Here is a 21384-nt window from a genome sequence, read left to right as displayed (position 1 = left end):
GTAAATACACTAAATGGATGAATTGTATGCTATGTGAATTATTTCTCAATAAATCCGTTTTTTTAAAAAGAGCAAAGCTGTATGCTTTCATGGGTAAATATTCATGAAATTCATAATCAAGTTTCATTCCATGACATGTCTTTGGCCTGACAATGTGAATCTGTTAGGAGGATAAAATGCTGATCTAAAGTTAAAAACTTTAGCAGTAAAATAAATATGTCAAGATCCTTAATCTACTGCTATGTTTCCTGTAAAATTTACCTTTGTTAAAATTTGCTTCTGTTCAAATTTGTTGAGATCGCACGTAAAAGTATCCTAATATTACTTTGGCTGGTATTTTCTAATTACTGTATAATATTTTGGGAATGTAAATTTTATTTGAATGTCAACTACAGTTAAACATGTGCCGTTTGCTTTTCTTGCTCAGGTTTTGTAATTTGATTGAATGTTTTTATTATAGTTTAATAAATGTTTGCTTTATTTAAAAAAATAAATAAATAAAGTTAAAAACTGTTACATACTGGTAACATAAATTACAAAAATACAAAGTGTGGTCTGCTTTAGGAAATTACTGCAACAATAAAAATGGACATTCAGAGCTTTTAATTAAGTACTGCTAACAGCTTCTGAAAGCAGTTATTTATTATTTTAGTCTCTAACCTACTTCTCTGGAGGTGTTAGCAATTGATACATTATGTCCTTAGAGCTACAGTATTAGGGCTGGAGCTGTGGCACAGAGCACAAAGCCACTGTATCCAACACCAAAGACCTGGCTGCAACACTTGGAACCTAGCTGCCTGCTAAAACGCCTGGGGAAGCAGCAGGGACAGCCCCAGTGCGTGGGTCCCTGCCCCTGCGTGGGAGACCCAGAAGCTCTGACTCCTGCTTTGCCTTGGCCTAGTCCCAGCCTTGTGGCAGTGTGGAGTGATCCAATGGACAGAAGATATCTCTATCTCTCTCCCTTCTCTCTCCTCTCCCCTCCCTCTTTCTTTTTCCCCATCTCTTTCTTTCTGTAACTCTTTCACATAAATACAATTTTTTTTAAATTAAAAACTACTGCATAAGTCCTGTATACTGTAGAATAAAAGCTGTAATCTTTAATATATAAACAGATTCATCCTGTACTATGATTTTATTATGTTTCGTGACTCATTCATAAACATATAAACATTTTACTTTCTAGACATTCACTTCAAAAGTATTCAAAGTATGTATCTGGACCAAGCTGTCATTGCTGCTGGAAACACAAAGTCCCTGGAAAAGTGTACCTTGAGGTACCAACTGGCCATGGGCGGGTTCGGCTAGAAGTGCTGCTGGTGAATTCAGCGGCTCAAATTCAGCACTCCCCAGTGAAGGCGCCACCTGTGAGGAGTAAATAAATCATTTTACTTCTTATTTTTTAATGCTACAACACTGTAAGTAAAACATAGCATATATGTAACATATGCTTAAGCAAGAAAAATTTAAAATTATGCTAGATCGTGTAACTAAAAATTATTCCACGTTCTGAGAGACAATGTGTTTTTTTCATGACATGTTTTACTTTTTAAATGAAATACGATCACCTCTAAAAATCAGTAACTTGAAGGAACATTTCTTAAATTTGAAGCTCATTTAGTATTTTCAGGCCTACATCCTCATGACCCAAATGCTGAATGGATAAGATGAACCGCCTTCAATGGAATTCACTGTGTTCCTTAGGCACAGATACAACAACAGCATGAAAATATTTCAATCCTAGCCTTGCTCCTGTCTGCATTCCTGACCCAACCACTTCCTTCCCCCTTTTTAAAAAATTTATACTATGGCATACTTCACGATCAGACTCCATTAGGTAAAGAATTAAATACCAAATAGAAAAAAAAAAGTAAAACCCTTGCTGCCCAAGAGTACAGACAAAGGCTGTGAACACTCCAATCTCAGAGGCCATCGGGCTCAGACAGGCTCCTTTTTAGCACTCGGCATCAGTCCTTAATCACCTGAAGTAGAACAGCTACAAGAGCAAGAAAGAAGCACAAACCGCAGCCAAATACAAGTGAACACAAAACAATGTTTAAAATGAAAATCTGGATAAGGTTCAGTCTAAACAAATCACTCAGATGCAATAAATGCACTGCTTAATATGAGACCCAGAAAAAGGTAGGGACCTAAAATCTAACAGTTTGCCATAACATATTTTTCTAAATGTTCCTCTCAGCACACAACTAGATAAAAGTTACAACCCTAGTTAAAAAAAAAAAAAAATATATATATATATATATATATATATATATAGAGAGAGAGAGAGAGAGAGAGAGAGAGAGAGAGAGAATGAATTAAACACTCAGCCTAACATACCTAGCTCCTCACACAAACTCCTTTGGCTGCACAAGTGAACAGTACTGAACCCCTTCTCTGCAGACCAGGAAGCTTGCAGCACAGAGAGCAGATGCCCTCACCCTGTAAATGTGGGAATCTGGTGATACGTTGGGAACCTGAGAAGGGCCTGGGGTCTGACTTCAGAAGCTGGGAGCTCCAAGGGTCACTGAGGAGGGCTCCTCTGCCCTTCAGGTGCCTGAGCGGGTGCAATGAAAGGGCATGGCGGGCTCACCCCAGGCCATTGGTTCACCCTGGCTCAGAGAAAGGCGAAGCCTGTGAACACACCAGACACCATCTCCCTCCCAGCTGATGATGGAGCAGATGTGCCCTGCCCAGCTTCGATGCCACTCTCCTCCCACCCACGAACACCAGTGAGGCTGCCTGGTCCCGTCTACAACTCAAATCTGCACATCCTCTACAGGTGCAGACACTCCAGAAAGCCCCAGAAACACATTTCTAAGAACAAGCTTTCAGAGAATAATCAACAAGGAGCTCCCAAATGTGTAAAAATCACATACATTCACAAGAAACATGAACCAGGAAGCCAAAATAATTTCTTAAAAAGAACGTAACAGTTTAAACAAATTATTTAAGAAAAAAAGTACAAAGCAGGAAAAAAGGACTTGTGGCATAAAAAAAAAAACAGGGCAAACATAGTCAAACTAAAACCACCAAATATAAAGTATGAAAAGTTTCTGTCTATTCAACTCTGGGAGACAAAGACACAGGGAAACAACTAACTTGATTAGTGAGATTCACATCAGCCTCTAAACTCAACATCTTCTTATGTTAGAAAACATTAGACCAAATACACATTGGTTTGGTTTTGAGTAATAATGGTATAACGAATACAGTCTAGATTTCTCACCTGTTAGGACAGACACATCATACTGTCTTATGCGTGGTAAGGAAAACAGAACAACTAGCAGAATTAGGGCATTTCATTTTTATAAGTAAAAATAAACCGTTCAAAAACTTCTATTAAGAACCGCCTCTTACCATCACCACCAAAAATACTAATAAAAGAGCTGATTTTGTAAAACTTCTAAAAAATACTATTCTACTGGGGAGACAAAAATAAATATTACTTGGGACTATATATTACAAGTTTAAAAAAACTTTAGATCTCATTGGCATGAATTTCTACATGGCTGTGTGACTGAAACACAAACAAGTTAAGACTGGCATGTCAACTCAAGTGTTTACACCTTTAAAATGATTAAAATACATAACATATTTCAAAAGTTGTCTCTGAGGGCCCGGCGGCGTGGCCTAGCGGCTAAAGTCCTCGCCTTGAAAGCCCCGGGATCCCATATGGGTGCCGGTTCTAATCCCGGCAGCTCCACTTCCCATCCAGCTCCCTGCTTGTGGCCTGGGAAAGCAGTTGAGGACGGCCCAATGCATTGGGACACTGCACCCGCGTGGGAGACCCAGAAGAGGTTCCAGGTTCCCAGCTTCGGATCGGCGCGCATCGACCCGTTGCGGCTCACTTGGGGAGTGAATCATCGGACGGAGGATCTTCCTCTCTGTCTCTCCTCCTCTGTGTATATCTGGCTGTAATAAAATGAATAAATCTTTAAAAAAAAAAATTGTCTCTGAAAATTTCTCAATGTGGTCCATTATGTAAGACTCAGGAGTTACCATAAAGCAAAGAAATGCGGAAGTTTAATTTGGTTTTTGTTTTTTACTTGGTCCTGTACAGTATAAGTACAAACTGACAGAAGTCTATAAAATACCTAAGACAACTCGAGGTTAACTAAAACCATCACTAGCCACTGCATCCCCACTATAAGCAAAGAAAAGCAAGGTACAATGATGTCTGGCCTAGCCCACAGCCTCTTATAACACAGTAACTTCAGCAGACTGACTTCTAAGCACAGATTAATGCCACCATCCTGTGAATCCAATAACAATTAGCACAACTCACTCTGGTGTCTAATCACTGTTTCTCTTCTTGAGAGAAAGATACACATTATTGTAGCTTGGAAAGGAAGGTATGACATCTGTGGACTGGACATAATTATCCTAGTTTTCCACTTAACAGTTTAATCAACTATGAACACAAACAGTTCTCTTAACTCTAAAAGAGAAGAAGACTTAAAAACTGACAGCCTGCACAAGTCATTCTTCAGAAACACTTCGTTTCTCCCACTCTCAGGGTCCAGGTGGCTGCTGCCCAGGGCGGGCAGAGGCAGCCGGAGAGGCAGCCGGGGAGGCAGAGGCAGCCGGGGAGGCAGCTCAGGTATCTCAGATAAGGAAAAGGAGCCTGGGCCTGATGCAGCACTCGGCACCATGGTTAGATCAGCAGCACCACTCAGATGCGTCAACTTCCTTCATTACTGCCTCACCCTTCAGCAAATTTCAGAGAAATCACTTTCCACCATTTAACCTTTGTTCTCTATTACTCAGAGAAACACTTTGATATTTCAGTATTCCTGGTTCATCAAAAAAGGTAGAAAACAGAGGCTGAAAACTCTCAACTAAAAGGATATTCAGCACAGCTATGCTAGAGTGAAACAAATCCTAGTTCAAATTCCAAATCCAACTTACACTTAGTTAAATAAGCTAGTCCCCAAAAGACAAACAGGGTTTATCTGACTTGTGGTAATGAATAGAGTACAAAAAAATGCAACCCACTGAACAAAACATAGTTTAAGGTTATTTAGTACAGCCTTTGTATTGAACTGTTCCTTCTTTCTTTCTTAAAAAAAAAATGCTGGTTTTTGAATCCTTTACTCCAAGGTGAACTGAAAGCATGTCACTGTAAAAACAGGAAAAAGCAAAAGAGAAGGCACGAGGCAGGCCAGGAGGGAGGGTGCAGGAGGGCAGGTGAGGAGGCAGGCCGCGGGCTGGCCGACCGAGAAACATTGCTGCTCCAAGACCTGCATGATCAAATATACGGAATATGTTCACCTTGTAGAAAACGAGTATTTTTAAACACATTGTCCAAATTGTTAAAAATCCAACTCTGCTATCTGCTGTATACAGCTGAAATACAGGTTAAATATAAGGGACTTAAGGTAATACTAGCAGAATTCTACACAGATAGCACTTTAAACCAAAGCTGTTACACTCATCTTAAACTTTGTATCTATTCTTATCTCCCCATTATGTAAACTGAATTTTTCACAGTTAAAAATGAAGCCCTTATGCATTCTTTGCATGTACCGTTGTTTCTGAGGTGGAGAGAGAACCGGGCTCGCGATCTTGACTGGACATCCCAGATGGAGCGCTCCAGAACTTCAAGGAGTCATCCAAACCTACGAGAACAAGAGCACCGTTCATGTGCTCACACTCCCAGCACTCGGATAATCAGCAGAAAGCAAACTCAATACAGGAAACAGCCAAGAGTGAGAGCGGGGCCAAGGGCAGAGGGAGACAGAGCACAGCACTCCCCTTCGGTAAACAGGCAGAGTCCTGTCTGTGTGTGAGTGCACAGGGGGACCCGTCACACCAAGAGACAAGCCGGAGCCATCAACGTTGTCCCAGGGCTGTGCAAGTGACTAGTCAGGGTCTTCCAGCTCAGGGTGAGACACCCAGGAGCCACCTCTCTGGGTAGCTGGCCACGCTGCCAACAGCTTGGTGGAGGGGCAGCTGGGACTACACTAACTGCTTCCAGGACGGCCAGAAGGCTGACAGACAGGTGAGCTATTTCCCAGAAACCTCTGCAGGCCAAGCCAGTCAGGCTGAGCTACCCAGCCATGTGTTGCGTCTGTGGAGAATGGGGAGGACCACTCTCTCGTTCACAGGGTTATGTTTGCTAGGGACAGCTGCTTCCAAAACCCCAAGTGGGTAGGATCTCAAGATAAACCCAGAGCAACAGCCTAAGCAGCTCAGAGCACTTTCTCAAAGGCAGTGTAACAGTGTGCCAACCCAGAAAGCGCCCCAAACTGGGCTCAGGACCATGAAGTCTGCAAGTATACATGGTGGGACTGGGGTTCCCTGGGAACCTTTAATTGACCCTTGACAGGCCAAGTGAAATCCCTTCTGCTTCAGCGCTGACCTTAACATATGGGACTACGGGGTACAGTGTGGTAGCCTAGTGGCTAAAGACCTCACCTTGCATGAGCCAGGATCCCTTAAGGGAGCTGTTTGGCGTCCTGGTGGCCCCACTTCCCATCCAACTCCCTGCTTGTGGCCTGGCAAGGCAGTGGAGGACGGCCCAAAGCCTTGGGACCCTGAACCTGTGTGGGAGACTCGGAAGAGCTCCTGGCTTTGGATCAGCTCAGCTCCAGCCGTTGCAGCCACTTGAGAAGTGAATCAGCAGACAGCAGACTTTTCTGTCTCTCCTCCTCTCTGTATATCTGACTCTCCAATAAAAATAAATAAATCTTTAAAAAAAGCAGACACGGGACTATGGATCCTAGTGCAGGTTCTGCATGACAAGAGCCAAAGGAAACCAAACAATTAGGTGAGTTACTTTTCCAACAGGGACATTTCATTAGAATATTCAAAAAATGTGCTCAATCTTGCTTCAATTTCTCTGAGAAGTTAACAGAAAAATAAATTATATTTTCACTCAAGTTTTGCAAAGAACTGCATGTCACAACTTACATTAAATAACTCAGAAAAAATATACATACTTTTAAATAAGTAAATTTCATTTGAATCCAAATGCATACATAGATATATACACATGGGACAGGGAATAAACTGAAAAAAAAGGTTAACATTTGGAATTTTCTTACATTACTGACTTGTTTGTAGGTGTCAAATTACACAAATCTTCAAAGAAATTACTTGCAAAACAATTACAAAAAGGCAAGCTATTTCTAAACTTAATTATTATTGTGAAGGTTATTCTTCGTGCGTTTTAAGACCTTGTGCTTGAGGCTGGCACTGTGGCACAGCAGGGTAAGCAGCAGTCTGCGATGCCAAAGCACTGGCTTGAGTCCCAGCTTCTCTGCCTCTGAGCCAGGTCCCTGACACGTCTGGGAAAGCAGCAGGAACTGTCCACAATGCCTGGCTCCCTGCCACCCCATGGCACAGCTGACTGCAGCTCCCGCCTGTGGCTGCGGCCTGGCTCGGCCCCAGCGTGACCCGGCCATGCAGCAAGCAGCTCAGCGTGACCCGGCCATGCAGCAAGCAGCTCAGCGTGACCCGGCCATGCAGCAAGCAGCTCAGCGCATGGAAGAGGAGTCTCTCCCGCTGCCCTTCCCAGTCTTCCACTGAAATTAAAGCAAAATCTTTTTTAAAATCTTATGTTGGTAAGTCCAATAAAGCCGATAAATAGAAGGAAAAAGGTTTCAGCAAGACATTTTAATAAAGGAAACATACACCAAAACAAGTAGCTCTTTAAAAATGAATTAGGAAATTTAGTGGGAAAAGTCTGCATTCCTCAGAATGAGCTGTAGACTTCCCAGGAGTGCACATTACCAAAGAGTTGTTAATATATTAATAGAGAAAAAAAGTATAAAACTTTACTGAAAGCTATTCCCTGGGTAGTAGGGTTCTAGAGCATGACAAGCTATTCCCTGGGTAGTAGGGTTCTAGTCAAGTGTTTTTGCTATATGTTTTCAGTCATTTTTCAAATACTCTAAATAAATAATTTTGAACATCTATTAAAAAGGTATAATTTATAAAAATAATATTGCGCTTACCATTTAAATCACTGCCTTCTGAAGTTCCATCAAAAGCAGAAATATTCAAATCAAACGTATATTGTCCAACATAACAATGTTTTATCATCTGATTCAAATGTTCATAAAAATGGCAGTGATACAAAAGAGCCTGAAGGGCAGGTTTTCCTACGAGTGACAGACCAGAGTCCTCGTCATGGACACAGGGGCCCTGTAGAAAAAAGGAGGGAAAACAAGAGAAAAACAGTGATTTACCACTAACTTTCTTCAAAAAGATCCAGTGTCTTCTCAACCAAGCAACCTTCCCAGAGTTGCCATGCTTTCCCCACCCAGGAACTTCACGAGCCACGGCCACCAGCACACACGCCAGCAGCATTCCTCCCAGCACTTATGCTAAACTCCTACACGTCAATATTAACCGCCTTCTATGATCATGAAGCTGGTGATGCTACGCTCTAATGAATCTGCCCAGCACTGTGAACTTGAGTGTTCATAAACAGAAGATTTTACATAAGAAATATATTATCACATGGGAGACCATGGCAGTTACTGTCATTTTAAATTCAAAGGTTTAGGAGAAACAGAACAAACCAGAGGTGCCAAGAGAACAGGACGGTGCTGTTCCTGTTTAGGAACAAGACATGCAACATGGATACCGTGCTCCCTTAAAGCATTCCCTTCTTTCGCAATCCAGAACCACAGAGACAATCTTAACACGACTAGTTTGACAGTGCTCTATATTTTAAGCAACTTGTAATACGCTTAAATGCACAAACATGTCAAACACGTAATTCACAATAACTCCTTAACATCTCAAAGTATAGCCCTGAAATGGTAACTCAGGAAAAAAGAATTACCAAGAACAGAATAATAATTCAGCTGGCCTTGCTTAATTTCAACCATCTAATAAAAAACAAACCAGCAAAACAATTACTAAACAAAATTGTACACAAAACATCTGCCTAAATATACTTAATAATAAGTACAAATCTAAAATATTTTATTATGCACATTGAACAAAAGTAATTGTTCTCTTCATCAAAATTACACTCCTAAATTCACAAAGATTTAATCAAAACAGGTGACAAAAATATAAACTGTATAAATATGAAGCAGAGAAAACACTTGAATATTTGTAGCTCTTCAAAAACTCCTAAATCTGCTAATCGTTTATTCCACTGAAGAGCCTACCGAGGCACCATTTACAGGAAGTACCAAGGTTACAAACTCATCATCTTCTAAAATCCAACTTTTCTGAAGTAAAAAGTATTGTCAAAGTAAGAAGTTCCCCACAAAAACATGACGTTAGAACTTCTGCAATTATCTAAACTGTAAAGTTGTCGGAGTGATAAAGAACGTAATTAACCCAATTATATTAAATTTATCCTTCAGTTAATAAATTTCAGGTTTATTTTCTCTTGTTCTCTTGATTTAGAAAACAAAGACTAATGAGTCATTAATGAGAGACATAAAATTATAATTAAATCTGTCTAATAAAGTTTTAGAACCCGATTTCTCGATCTATAAATCCTCGTGACAATTATTCACTCTAGTAAGACCAAGCAAGCTAAGAGCAAAAAAAGAATTACTAACTTAGAAAACAATAGACTAAACACATAAATATAAGAGAAAAATCAATCAAAGTATCTAGTATGCAACTGTGTTATCAGGGCATATAAAACCTAACACAAAAAAGGAGCAACTCTTTTAAATATATATGTGCAAGCAATCTGTCACAGCTCAAAAGATGCAGAAAATCCAAGTCTTCAGATTGAATGCCAAGCAACAGAAAAGAATCATCATCACCATCAAATTGTAGAACAGCACAGAAAGAGAAATGGTGAGAGGCGAGCAGGCAGCTGCCAGCGACGTCTTCCCAACAGAAGACAGTGGATCAATGTGCAGAAGCAATCATTTCCAACCCAACACGTGGCACCTAGCCAAGCCTACATGCACTTGCAGCTGCCATGCACAGGAACGTACGAGGTTTACCTTCTCTGCCTCTGGTTACGAAGCAGCATGGTCACTACGAAAAGGGATTCTAGCAGAAGTGGAAGGTGATCAAGAGCTCAGAAACACGTGAGCTACGATATTGATTCACAGGCAGAAACAATCAACAGGGAATGGCAGAGGGCAAGAATAATCCATCGTAAAAAATCACACAATGTATGAATATACACAGGCACACAGGAGAACACTTCAAATGTCTATGGTCAAAATGGAATTAAAGTATGGATTTTCCAAGACTTTTTAAAATCTTACATATCCATGTGCTTTAATTCTTCATACAAAATATTTATTTCAATATCATTTTCCATGAACTTTATAGATGTCTTCCTCTCTCTATATATATTCATATAAACATCAGGGAATTTTTCCTCTCTGCATACTCAACAGCCCAGCTCTGGAAGCAGAGAGAAGAAACGCAACCAAAGACCACCACACTGCTCTGCACAAAAATACCAGTTTTCGAAAGTAAAAAGATAAAAAAACTGCAGAAGAGCATCTTAACACCAACACATCTCATAAAGCAAAAGCAACCAAAAATGACAACTGATTAGCATTAAAAGTGAAGCAGAAAAGACTGAAGAAAGAAAAATATCATAGCCACACCTTCCTCCTGTTCTAAATAGGACCTGGTGATAAGACACTAAGGCAAAAGAAGCAGTAGCTGCAGAGGTGACCAGCAGAGCGCTGGCCGTCTCATTCACTCTGTCACTTCCCTCCCAGGTGTCCGCAGGTAACCTGTGACACCAACGGAGGCTGGCAGACCTAGAGGCAACTTGCTCAAGATTTGAAATCAGAGGTAAGCTGCCTCACTGACTGGAGAGGGATAGTGAATCGTACTACATTATATTTTAACCAAATGTATTTATTATTGTTTGCAAAAGTGTCTAAATATTCAAAACATAGTGCATTCACAGTATTTTTATCTTCTCAAAAGAAAGCTAAATGATCTAGAATAGGTAGAGATCACCAAGTAAACAATGAGCCTGAAACCCCATTTCCCCACATGGCAAGGCTTCCTCGTGGCAACAGTGTGTTCCACAAGCCTTCCATCATGGCGAGGCTGCCAAGGCCTGGCTCCGGCTTTCCACAAACGACCAATGACACAGACCAAACAGGAGCACTTCACCTGCACACTGAGCATGCTCCAGACACGTCAGCAACTGACAGGGTGGACTTCTGAAACAGGAGGCAAAACACAGCACGCTGCTGTGTCTCAGGGCGTCTGCCCCGTCACCAGTCTAGCCAAGGTGAGGCCTGGGACAGCCAGACCAGCTGTGAACTGCCAGGGACAGCTGAGAAGGACAGGACACAGGAAAGAAAACAGATCAAGGCCAGCTGCCATTACAAATAAATCTGCAAACAAAATTACATATTTTGTCATAGAAAATTCAAATTAATTTGAAAACCGTTATAAAGGATTCAGTAAATTACAATATCAATTTTCAACCCCAATTTATTGCTAGTGTTAAAGAGCTAACATTCCCATCTAACTGCAAATGAAAAAAAAGGTACAGGCAACATAAAAACTGCACTGAGCAAGGACAATAGAGAACTAACATTTTAATCAAAAGATTATCTTGACATACTGAATTTTAAAATTCTGTATTATAATTCACAAACTATAACAGAATGACTTGGAATACACTAGAAATCGTGAGCCATACACAAATTATGAATATTAAAAAGCTATTGTTTCACCAACTAATCATTACTTTATGAAATTAATACTCATGCTTCATAATGAACACATCAAAAGGTGAATATATGTACTAATCATATCAGATCTAAAAATAATACATAAATACTAAAACTACAAGCAGACCAGCACCCCCCTAAACATGCACACCCACAGCTGCAGATGCAGGGGCCGCAGACGCCAAAGCACCTCAACAGCAAAGCATCTAGAACTTAGATCATGTTCTCTAGACGTCAGTCCCCAGGGTTCGAGGCCGGGGCCCTAGGACCACAGGCACGAATCTAGGCTAGAGCCCAAACAATCTTGACTATGGTGCTGCTCCAAAAACTAAGGGAACACTCAAAAATTGATAGACATGTTAAAGGCACAAGAATTGTCACACAGAAACTTTCCAATCGTCCGCTGACCAAAGGTTTAATTTGTACTTCAAAATAAATCACAAAAATAGATAATAACCCCATCAAATAAACTGGGAATCCTTCTTCCAGGTCTCCCATGCAGATGCAAGATCCCAAGGCTCTGGGCCATCCTCGATTGCTTTCCCGGGCCACAAGCAGGGAGCTGGATGGGAAGCAGGGCAGCCAGGACACAAACCAGTGCCCACATAGGATCCTACCACATGCAAGGCATGGACTTTAGCCACGAGGTCACCATACCAGGCCCGAGCTCTTAAAAAGTTATGCACAAATTACTATCATAACATATAAAATAATATGCCCTGGTTTTTTGTCTTCCCCTGCATGTATTAAGTTCTAGAATACTAAAAATGATCCACAAATGCCCTGTGAATCCCCAACATCAACAGGTCTTTGTTATAATTAACTTTAAACTCTGCAACGATATTGAGTTGTGAGACTGGTGCTCAAAGTAAAACCGCGGCATTCATCAAAGCTCACTCCAAGTCAGACTGCGGAAAGCAATGGACAACTGAGAGCCACAACAGTTTCCCAACACTTGGTTACAAAGTCTGCAAGAACAGGATCAATATTTGTAGACTTCCCACTTAGAAAGCAGTGACTCAAACATGAGAGCTGCGGCAGCCTGCAGAGCCAGGCAGCAAGCGCTGAGCTGTGTGCAGCCAGTCTGCCCATCAGGCCTGCCTAAAGCGATGTGGACCCCACTGTGCGGGCACAGGCCGTCTCTATTCTTCCTCTCTGTGACCACCCCATTTCCAGGATGCTCCTGCACTGATGGAAAAATAAAGGAAAATGTCTACTACAAAGACTCAACTTTCTTTATGAAATGTATTTACTTAATGGTATCGTTCAGCAGCAGAGGGTAACGTAAATGGTCCACGGAGTTGAATCAGCAAAGGATGCAGCAGCAACCCACCCCGTGGTGAGGCCTGGAGGAGCTGCTGTAAACACGCAAACACGCCGGCTCACAGCTGCAAGCATACTCCATGGGAACATAAAAGTTAAAGGTGAAAACTAAAGCAAGGCCATGAAATTGCTAAAAGGAAAAGAAATGAATGAAATGGTAAGAACATTAAAAGCTACAGTCTCAGAGGTTCAAAATGGACTGTGTGATGAATAAAACTTTTTTTAAAATGCTTTTTCCAAATTTAAAAGTTTTTAATTCTTTAATCTTCCTGTTCCAGAATAGGTTCAAAACAAGGAAAAAATAAAATTTAATGCTACAATAAAAGCATAGCAGGAAAGAAAGGCAAAAAGCAAGGTATGAGAAGGCAGAATCGAGAATAAAGTCTTCAATATTTACACTGGGAGACAGGGACAGCACTGGGACTCTATAGGCTAATCCTCCACCTTCAAGTGCCAGGATCCCATAGGTACGCTGGTTTCTGTCCCCATCACTCCACTTCCCTTCCAGCTCCTTGCTCGTGGCCTGGGAAAGCAGTAGAAGATGGCCCAAAGCCTTGGGACCCTGAACCCACATGGGAGACCCAGAAGAAACTCCTGGCTCTTGCCTTTGGATCAGCTCAGCTCTAGGTTTTGTTGTAATTTGGGGAGTGAACCAGCTGATGGAAGATCTGTCTCCTCTCTGTAACATCTGCCTTTCAAACAAATAAATCTTTAAAAAAAAAACAATGGAGACTGTCTCAGCATCTTGAGGTTTCAATGTCTCATCAAAAAACTTTCTAAAGCTTGACCATAAAAGTTAATTCTAGCAAGTTATAGAATTCATAATTTACAAATGCATATTATTGCTACTCAGAAATACAACTCTAGAAAGTGACATGATGTGAATTTGTCTTTCCTCAAGTTAACAATGTGAGGCAGAAGATTCTCCTGCAATGTTGGGCAGCAGCTGCCACTCAGACATGTAGCACAAAACCACCTCCACCAGCTGCACAGTGTGTCACAGGCTAGCGTGACCACAAAACACCCACTGTGTGTGCGAGATCTCCAACACTTAAGTTTAGAACTGGCTTTGCACTGGGCCCTTGTGTCCAACTGTAGGCTAAGGTGTGTTCTGAGCATACTGAAGGCAGGTTAGGTTACATGGCAATGTTCAGTAGTTAAGTGTACTAAATGTACTCCCAAACTTACCACGAATTTATCACTACTAGTCCATACTAAGTTAAGGAACATCCATATTGGACATACACCCCATCTGTTTCTCTGGCTCCATTAAACCTGCCAAGGTCACGAAGTAATCTTCAGTACCAAACTCCATCCACTTATATTTGAATGTTCTTTACATATCCAACTGCTCCCATTTGTGGATTTCAGATAACACTAAATGTTTTAAAATTTTGGGACACTTGTTACTGGGTTACTAACTATTTACACTACCAGGAAGAAATAAGAAATACTATTTAATAACAAAATTAATAAAAAGAGGTCAAAACAGAATGAGAAAATTATGAGTTTATCAAAAAGCCATAATTCTCCCCTTATTTCTTCAATTTTTCTTACAAGCAGAGAGAGTTGGGCCCAGCGCAGAAGCCTACTACCTGGCTCCTGGCTTTGGATCGCCTCAGCTCTGGCTTTTGGAGCCGCTTGGGGAGTGAATTGGTGCACAGAGGATCTTCCACTCCGTCTCCCCTCCTCTCTGTATATCTGACTTTTCAATAAAAAAAAAAAAATAAATCTTAAAAAAAAAAAAACCCAAGACGAGTACTATTTAGACTTAAAGTGACTTCTAAACTTATTTGATTTGGGACATCAAGGTCAGGTGAAACAACATAAAACACAGGAGGGGAATGCTTGGCCTGGGACCATAAAAGGGCTTCAGAATCACTGAATCTAGCCCTGCCAAGACAACACAGGTGGGACTCAAAACTCAGTAAACCAAGAGCAGATTACCAGATTATTAAAAATTATTAATTTTTAATCTGGCAATTTTGTAGGGCCCACAAATGATGTTATGAATACTCAAACGGCCTTGGAAGGAATTTCCTCTTTAAAGATTCTTCTTGCTTTGCAAGTAGTTTCATTAGTGATGAAACATCCTTATGCTGAGAATTCATCACCGAGGGACCTGAAGCACAAGGCACTTAACAATATGAGAAAGAGAATTAAAGAAAACTCAAAGTTTAGAGTAAAAAAGAAAAAATTGAAGTCTGTGTATTTTTTTTAATAATTACATTTTCTCTGAACATTTTTGAAGATTTTTCATGTCTACCAGATGGACAATTGTTTAAAATCACCCACCTGCCAAGTATAATCCTTTATCATTTCTGTAGGCATTGGAATTACAAGTAGATTCTGAAGAATAAATGCAGCCTATAAATTAAAAAGAAAACAAAGTCAATACTGCCACCTTGTTGCCGTCTCTGAAATAAACAACACTTTGTAGTTGAATAACAAGAAATGTTTCACGAAAATTACCAAACTGCATTTTATGCTAGGGGACAGCACGGTTAATTCTGTAAGGTGATGAACAATATCTAAAATTATTTCATTAGGAATTATATTTTTCCTATTTCAGAATTTAACTTTATTGAGAAATCCATTCTTGCAGGACAAAATGTTCTAAAAACCACATTCCATGCATATTTCAGTGTGTTTTTATTTAAGAACTTTCAGGTTTCGGGCCCACAGCAATGAATTTGAATTCCGTTTTTCACACAGCTTTTGAAGTACTCTTGTATTTGAAGATCCAGAAATGACTATTTTCTTCCTAAGCCTCAAGGTACTATTTGATTATTCTTTTTAAAACTCTTTGTATTAATTTCATTATGATAAAATCAGCAATAAAAAGAAAATCACAAACTGTTTTGAGAATTAAAACAATTAATTTTTCCTCTCATAGAATGTATTCTAAAAAGTTATTTTCACATCTGTTCATATTTACTAAAGCTTTGCAAACACAAAAGACCCTTACATGGTGTGGTAATAAAAAAGTAATCTTTTGTGTGAACTGTCTTTCAATGTGCAGTAAAATGTAAGAGATGACATTAAAATACACCACATGCCCTTGGCACAGCCATGAAGGCACTGCCCAAGATGTTCACATCCCACACGGAGATGTCTGAGTTTGAATTCCAGTTTCATTTCCAACCCACTTTCCTGCTGATGCACACACGAAGCAGCAGGTGGCTTAAATATGTGACTCCTGCCCACCCTGGCTGGAGCACAGGGCTCCTGCCTCTGGCCCACTACAAGGCCAGCTCCTGCGACTTCGGTAAGTAGCTAATGGAAGATTTGTCTATCCCTGCATCTTGGCCTTTCAAAGGAAGGTTTTTTAATATGTCATAATCTGATTTTACCAGAATAAAAGTCTCACTAATTTTTTACTGTGAATTTACGCCATTTTTGTTTTTTGCTACCAATTTTAGGTTTTTCAGAAGCAGAAGACCTAACGGTCAGTGGGCAGTCCATTATGATGAACCGTGAGTCAATGCTTTTGGTTTTATGAGTTTATTCAAACCTAGAATATTTCTATTTAACTAAGGGACAAATTACTGTATTTGGAGACACATACAAAATGGCCTGTAGACACTAGCAAAATCATTTCTAAGGCAAAAGGGAGTGGGGCAGAGTACCAGCCAGTAAGACATACCTCGCGACGCACCATGCTGCATTCTGACTGGTCAAGGAGAATGTTGAGCACCGTTCCCCAGAGCCCGCCTGAAATGTTCTGACAGCTGTTGGCCAAGGCCACACAGCCCGTGTCCAGGGTGGTCAGGGCTGCTCCCAAGGCCAGAGAAGTGAACCTTACCTGTTGAAAGAGAAATAGCAAATCAATCTTCCTAATGTTACTTCTCAATACTTCTACAAAACAAACTAACACTTCTGTAAAAAGACATTGGTGTCAGAATACTAAATTACAGTAGATAATTATAAAAACAGAGTGTGCTATACACTTATGAAGAGCAAGTTTTCTTTTCCACAATTAAAATAATACTTGTACCACAGAAAGAAGGTAAATATAAGAAATGTCACACAAACTTAAAGCCAGGTATAAATAAAAACTATAAAAATTAGTTAACAAGCTTGCTTTGCAAAGGAAAAATAGAACATTTATATATCTTTAAAGACACAGCCTAATTATTCAGGAATCTTAAACATGATGCTGAATACTTATTCAATCTTTATTTTTAGTGTTTCTTTGAAATACCTTTGTTTCTTGAAACATTTTTAAAAATAACTGAAAGTTATTAAAGCAAAATGTTCTGTGATAGTAGTTTGCTACAGTCTCCCTGATATTAAAGCTACACATTTTGAGAGCTACAGAATACAGATGCAGCCATGACGTAATGAAGCAGTAAGTCCAAGGTCAATGTTCCTAAAACAAAGGTTCTTTAACTGTCAAAATCTAAAATTGTTTTTGTACAAACTCAGTGGACAAATGGTTAAAACTGGAAAGTTATTTAATCATACAAGGTTATATAGTCTAACAGTTTTACTCTATTAAATGACACTAATATGTCAATAAGCTTTATAACTTAGAACTTTCAACTTAGCAACTGAAAATAACTGGGATTCTCCAATTATTTTCCACTGTTCTTTCTAAAAACCATAGATTTTATCACCAATCTTATGTTTTCAGTTTGTATGCTATGAGTATGACTTAAAAGAACACCATGCACTGAAATAGGTCCCTGGGACACTTCCACGCGGAAGGCCTGAGCACTAATGTGACTCTAATCTAGGTCCAGCTTTCAGGAGGTGGCTAGGGTTACATGAAGCTACAGTGTGGGACTGGTGCCACTGAGGAGAGTGGCATCTCTTTTTCCACATGCACACACCAACAAGATGCCATGTGAGCAACAATGGACAGGTAGCCATCTCAAAAGCACAAGCAGGGCGCTCACCAGGGACTAACCATGCCGGAACCCCAAAACTGGACTTTCAGCCTCCAGGACTGTTGGAAAATATATGTACTGCTTAGGCCAAACAGTCTCTGATATTTTTAACAAAATATGGCACGCTAAGCTAAGACAGAATTTATACGAAGAAGGGAATGTTATTAAAGTAATCCCTGCCAAGCATAAGCGTACATGTTCTGTTTGCACTGTTTCTAATGCAAACACACACCTGACTCTCCTGCCACTGACCTCTGGATCCCGATCAACCCACAGCGGAACCAGCCACGTCAGGCCTTGCTGGGCAGCAGCCTGGTCTTCACTGGGACTACCTAAAGGCAAGAACCAAAGACTCATCCACTCCTAGATGAGCAAAAGAGAAGCAAACACTTCAGAGACGTTTATATACTGAGTGATTAAATGCCAAAATAATACAGTAATGCATTTAAGATGTGACTTTAACACATTTTCCAAAATCATGCAACCAAAAGTCTTAGCTTCTAACAAAGTTAAATACTGAAAACTTTTCCACAAAAGCTGTTTTTTCCCCATGATTTAATAAACCATAGTTGAACAGGGATTGCAGAACTGTCAGAATAAACTTTAACTGCAACTTAATTGGTATAATAATACAACTTCCAAGAAACACCTTAAACATAAAATCATTTTTGTCTTCTAAAAAGAAAAGCTGGGGGCCAGCACAACAAATCAGTGGCTAAATCCTTGCCTGGTAAGCACCAGGATCCTAATACAGGTGCCAGTTCCAATCCCACCTGCTCCACTTCTCATCCAGCTCCCTGCTTGTGGCCTGGGAAAGCAATTGAGGATGGCTCAAAGCCTTGGGACCCTGTACCTCCCAGAAGAAGCCCCTGGCTCCTGGCTTTGGATTGGTTCAGCTCTGGTCATTGCAGCCACTTAAGGAGTAAATCAGCGGCTAGAGGTTCTTTTTCTGTCTCTCCTTCTCTCTGTAAATCTGCCATTCCAATAAAACTAAATAAATCTTTAAAAAATATAGATTTTCACAAGGCTCCAAGTGTAACTATAAAAAACACTTTATAAAAAATGAAATTAATAAATAAAAAATGGAGGGGACTTTTTCATTTAGAAAACTTACAAATTTTAGACACATCAGGCACATTACAATTATTTTATGCAACTGTTAGAAGCAATGTGGCTTAAATGTTCTCACCGAACTCTGAGCCTGGTTCATCATCTCATGTGACAAGTGCAGCAGGCAAAGCACAGTGCTCTTGGTGACCCCTTTGCCCATGAAGGACATGGCATTTCCTCCACGCTCCACATAAAAGGAAGTAATGACCTGAAAATCAAATGCAAGCATTATTACAGTGGCTTTATTTTTCATTGTATATAATGAGACACATAAGTTTTTACTGTCTTACCTAAATCATAACCTACTTTAAATTTTTCTAGATATGCAAGGTTGTTTCACATTTTAAAATGAATACTAAAATCAGCCAGCAGAATACATCAACTTGATGGAATACACAGTGGAAACAATATAGTTATCCTTTTTTATGATTTATTTTTTATTACAAAGTGAGATATACAGAGAGGAGGAGAGAAAGAAAAAGTATCAAACATTTCTGACTTTAAAAATTCGCTGCAAATAGGACAAAGAAATTTCCTTAATTTGATTTTTTAATTACCTGACAAAATCTACCACAAATAACATACTGAAACATAAAAATGTATACCCTTTTTCTTTGAGATCAGAAATAAAGATTACTGGGCAAGGGCCAAAATGTAAGACATATTTTCATGTAGCACTACGCATGAGAAAACAATGCCGAAACACATACAGTGCACTCACTCGCACCAAAGGGAAGAATGCTGAGCAGCAGTAATCCAAACCCGCCCTCAAATGAAAGGAAAAGAAAAGCCAAACATCCCTCATAAGAAACTGATTCTACTTACAAGTAAGAGAATGAATAAGTCAAGAACAAAGGTGAAAGAGAATGAAAATATCATCCTTTTCAGTCAGAAATTACTCATATATAGATATATTCTTGAGTGGTAAACCATCAAGAAGTGCAAAGAATTGCATACTGAAAAAAACCAAATAAGCCCCTTTCCCGGATGGCTGCAGAGTGGGGAGGGGCATCACAGAGCCTCCCCACAGGCTGGCTGTGTCCTCCACTTACATCCGGGGACACCGACAGGAGCTTTCATTACGTGAAAATTCATTGAGCTGTGTATTTATGTTTTATGTACTGTCTTCATGTGTTATTCCTCACAATTAAAAAGTTAAACAAAATAAATTGAAGAAACTTAAATGTAAGCCTTAGCTTTTCTTGAAAATGATCATAAAGGTATCTAATCTGTTGGCCAATAAAGACATTATGATATTTTCTTATTATGAGGCACACAGATACAGTACAATAATCTACATTAAAAATAAACAAATGTAACACACTTGGGCCTGGCACAGAAGAGATCAGTAAACAGAAACTAACTATTATTTGTGGAATTACTGTTACTCACTTCCAGGAGACCAGACAAGTACTTCACACAAATGTCGAGTGGCTTTGTGAGAGGGGAGTGTGAGCTCCAGCCCGGAAACGAGGTGAGGTGGGCAAGGCCTCGCAAGGTGCGCTCCAGGGAAGGCAGCCCATAGAAACGAGGCGCGTCTGTGACTCTCAGACACTGGAGCAGTTTCAGGGCCAGCTGTGTTTGGAAAACATAAAGAAGTTCCAAGCACTTCCTATGGATGAAGAAAGGGAGAGATGTCAACCACACGCAAGGGGAACAGGCTTAAAGGCCCGACACAGTGGGTAGAGGGTTACTTAGAGTTCACTGTGCGAGCAAAGTACTAACTAGACGAAACAGCTGAAGACCCTCCCTTTTCAAAGCAAGACTTCAATGAAAGCACTAAAACACCAACTGGCTGAATCTCCATTAAATAATGAAAAGTCAACGTGAAAGCTTAAATGTTACTTCAAATGACTTTCATTGGTAGATATCAAATTTATACATTAAAGTATTCAGTGGCATGAACAGAGTTAATTGGCTGAAATATATTTTTCCTAGACAACTAAAAGTAAAATAAATCTTTTAATGAATCTGACACATATTTAGGTAAGTTTTGAAAAAACAGAACAATTGGGAAAATATTTTCTGTTAGAAAACAAAAGTCCTAAAATTAAATGGCTAAAAAGGCATTAAAAATGTAATTCCTAGTCAATTAAAAGCTCCAACATATCATCAGCAAAAATTTACATCATTATGTAATTAATTGACATAGTAATGAGTAACCAATATGTTAAAAGTAAATGCGAGTTCTTCACCACCTTCTGTGACCACCTCATTGACATTTCAATTTTAGTTTATACACAACATATAACAAACATAACATGTTATACATAACATCATATCATCTTAAATTAAGGCAAACATGTGGTATTTAACCTTTTGGGATTGGCTCATTTCCCTTAGCATTATGGCTCTGTCTTCAGACCAGAGAGGGTATACCTAAGAAGCCGTTGAACTTGACTGGACAATAAGATGCT

At 39.8% G+C, this 21384-nt stretch overlaps 1 protein-coding gene across 6 annotated transcripts in view; it reads right to left on the bottom strand.

Annotated features, from left to right (window-relative positions):
• Nucleotides 1-21384, bottom strand: part of RTTN (rotatin) — a 125965-nt gene that overhangs the window by 36514 nt on the left and 68067 nt on the right. For all 6 annotated transcript variants that reach the window (XM_058676881.1, XM_058676877.1, XM_058676876.1 and 3 more), the window contains 8 exons: nt 20360-20579; nt 19047-19175; nt 18110-18220; nt 16612-16770; nt 15261-15332; nt 7959-8148; nt 5527-5618; nt 1269-1362 (listed from right to left, as the gene is read on the bottom strand). In XM_058676881.1, the coding sequence (XP_058532864.1) occupies nt 1269-1362; nt 5527-5618; nt 7959-8148; nt 15261-15332; nt 16612-16770; nt 18110-18220; nt 19047-19175; nt 20360-20579 (1067 nt within the window). The remainder of the gene's footprint in view (nt 1-1268; nt 1363-5526; nt 5619-7958; nt 8149-15260; nt 15333-16611; nt 16771-18109; nt 18221-19046; nt 19176-20359; nt 20580-21384) is intronic.

This window comes from Ochotona princeps, chromosome 18, assembly GCF_030435755.1.
Source record: "Ochotona princeps isolate mOchPri1 chromosome 18, mOchPri1.hap1, whole genome shotgun sequence".
Lineage (NCBI taxonomy): Eukaryota > Metazoa > Chordata > Mammalia > Lagomorpha > Ochotonidae > Ochotona > Ochotona princeps.
Note: the sequence above shows the minus strand (reverse complement) of the source record. Positions and strands in the feature narration are given on the sequence as shown.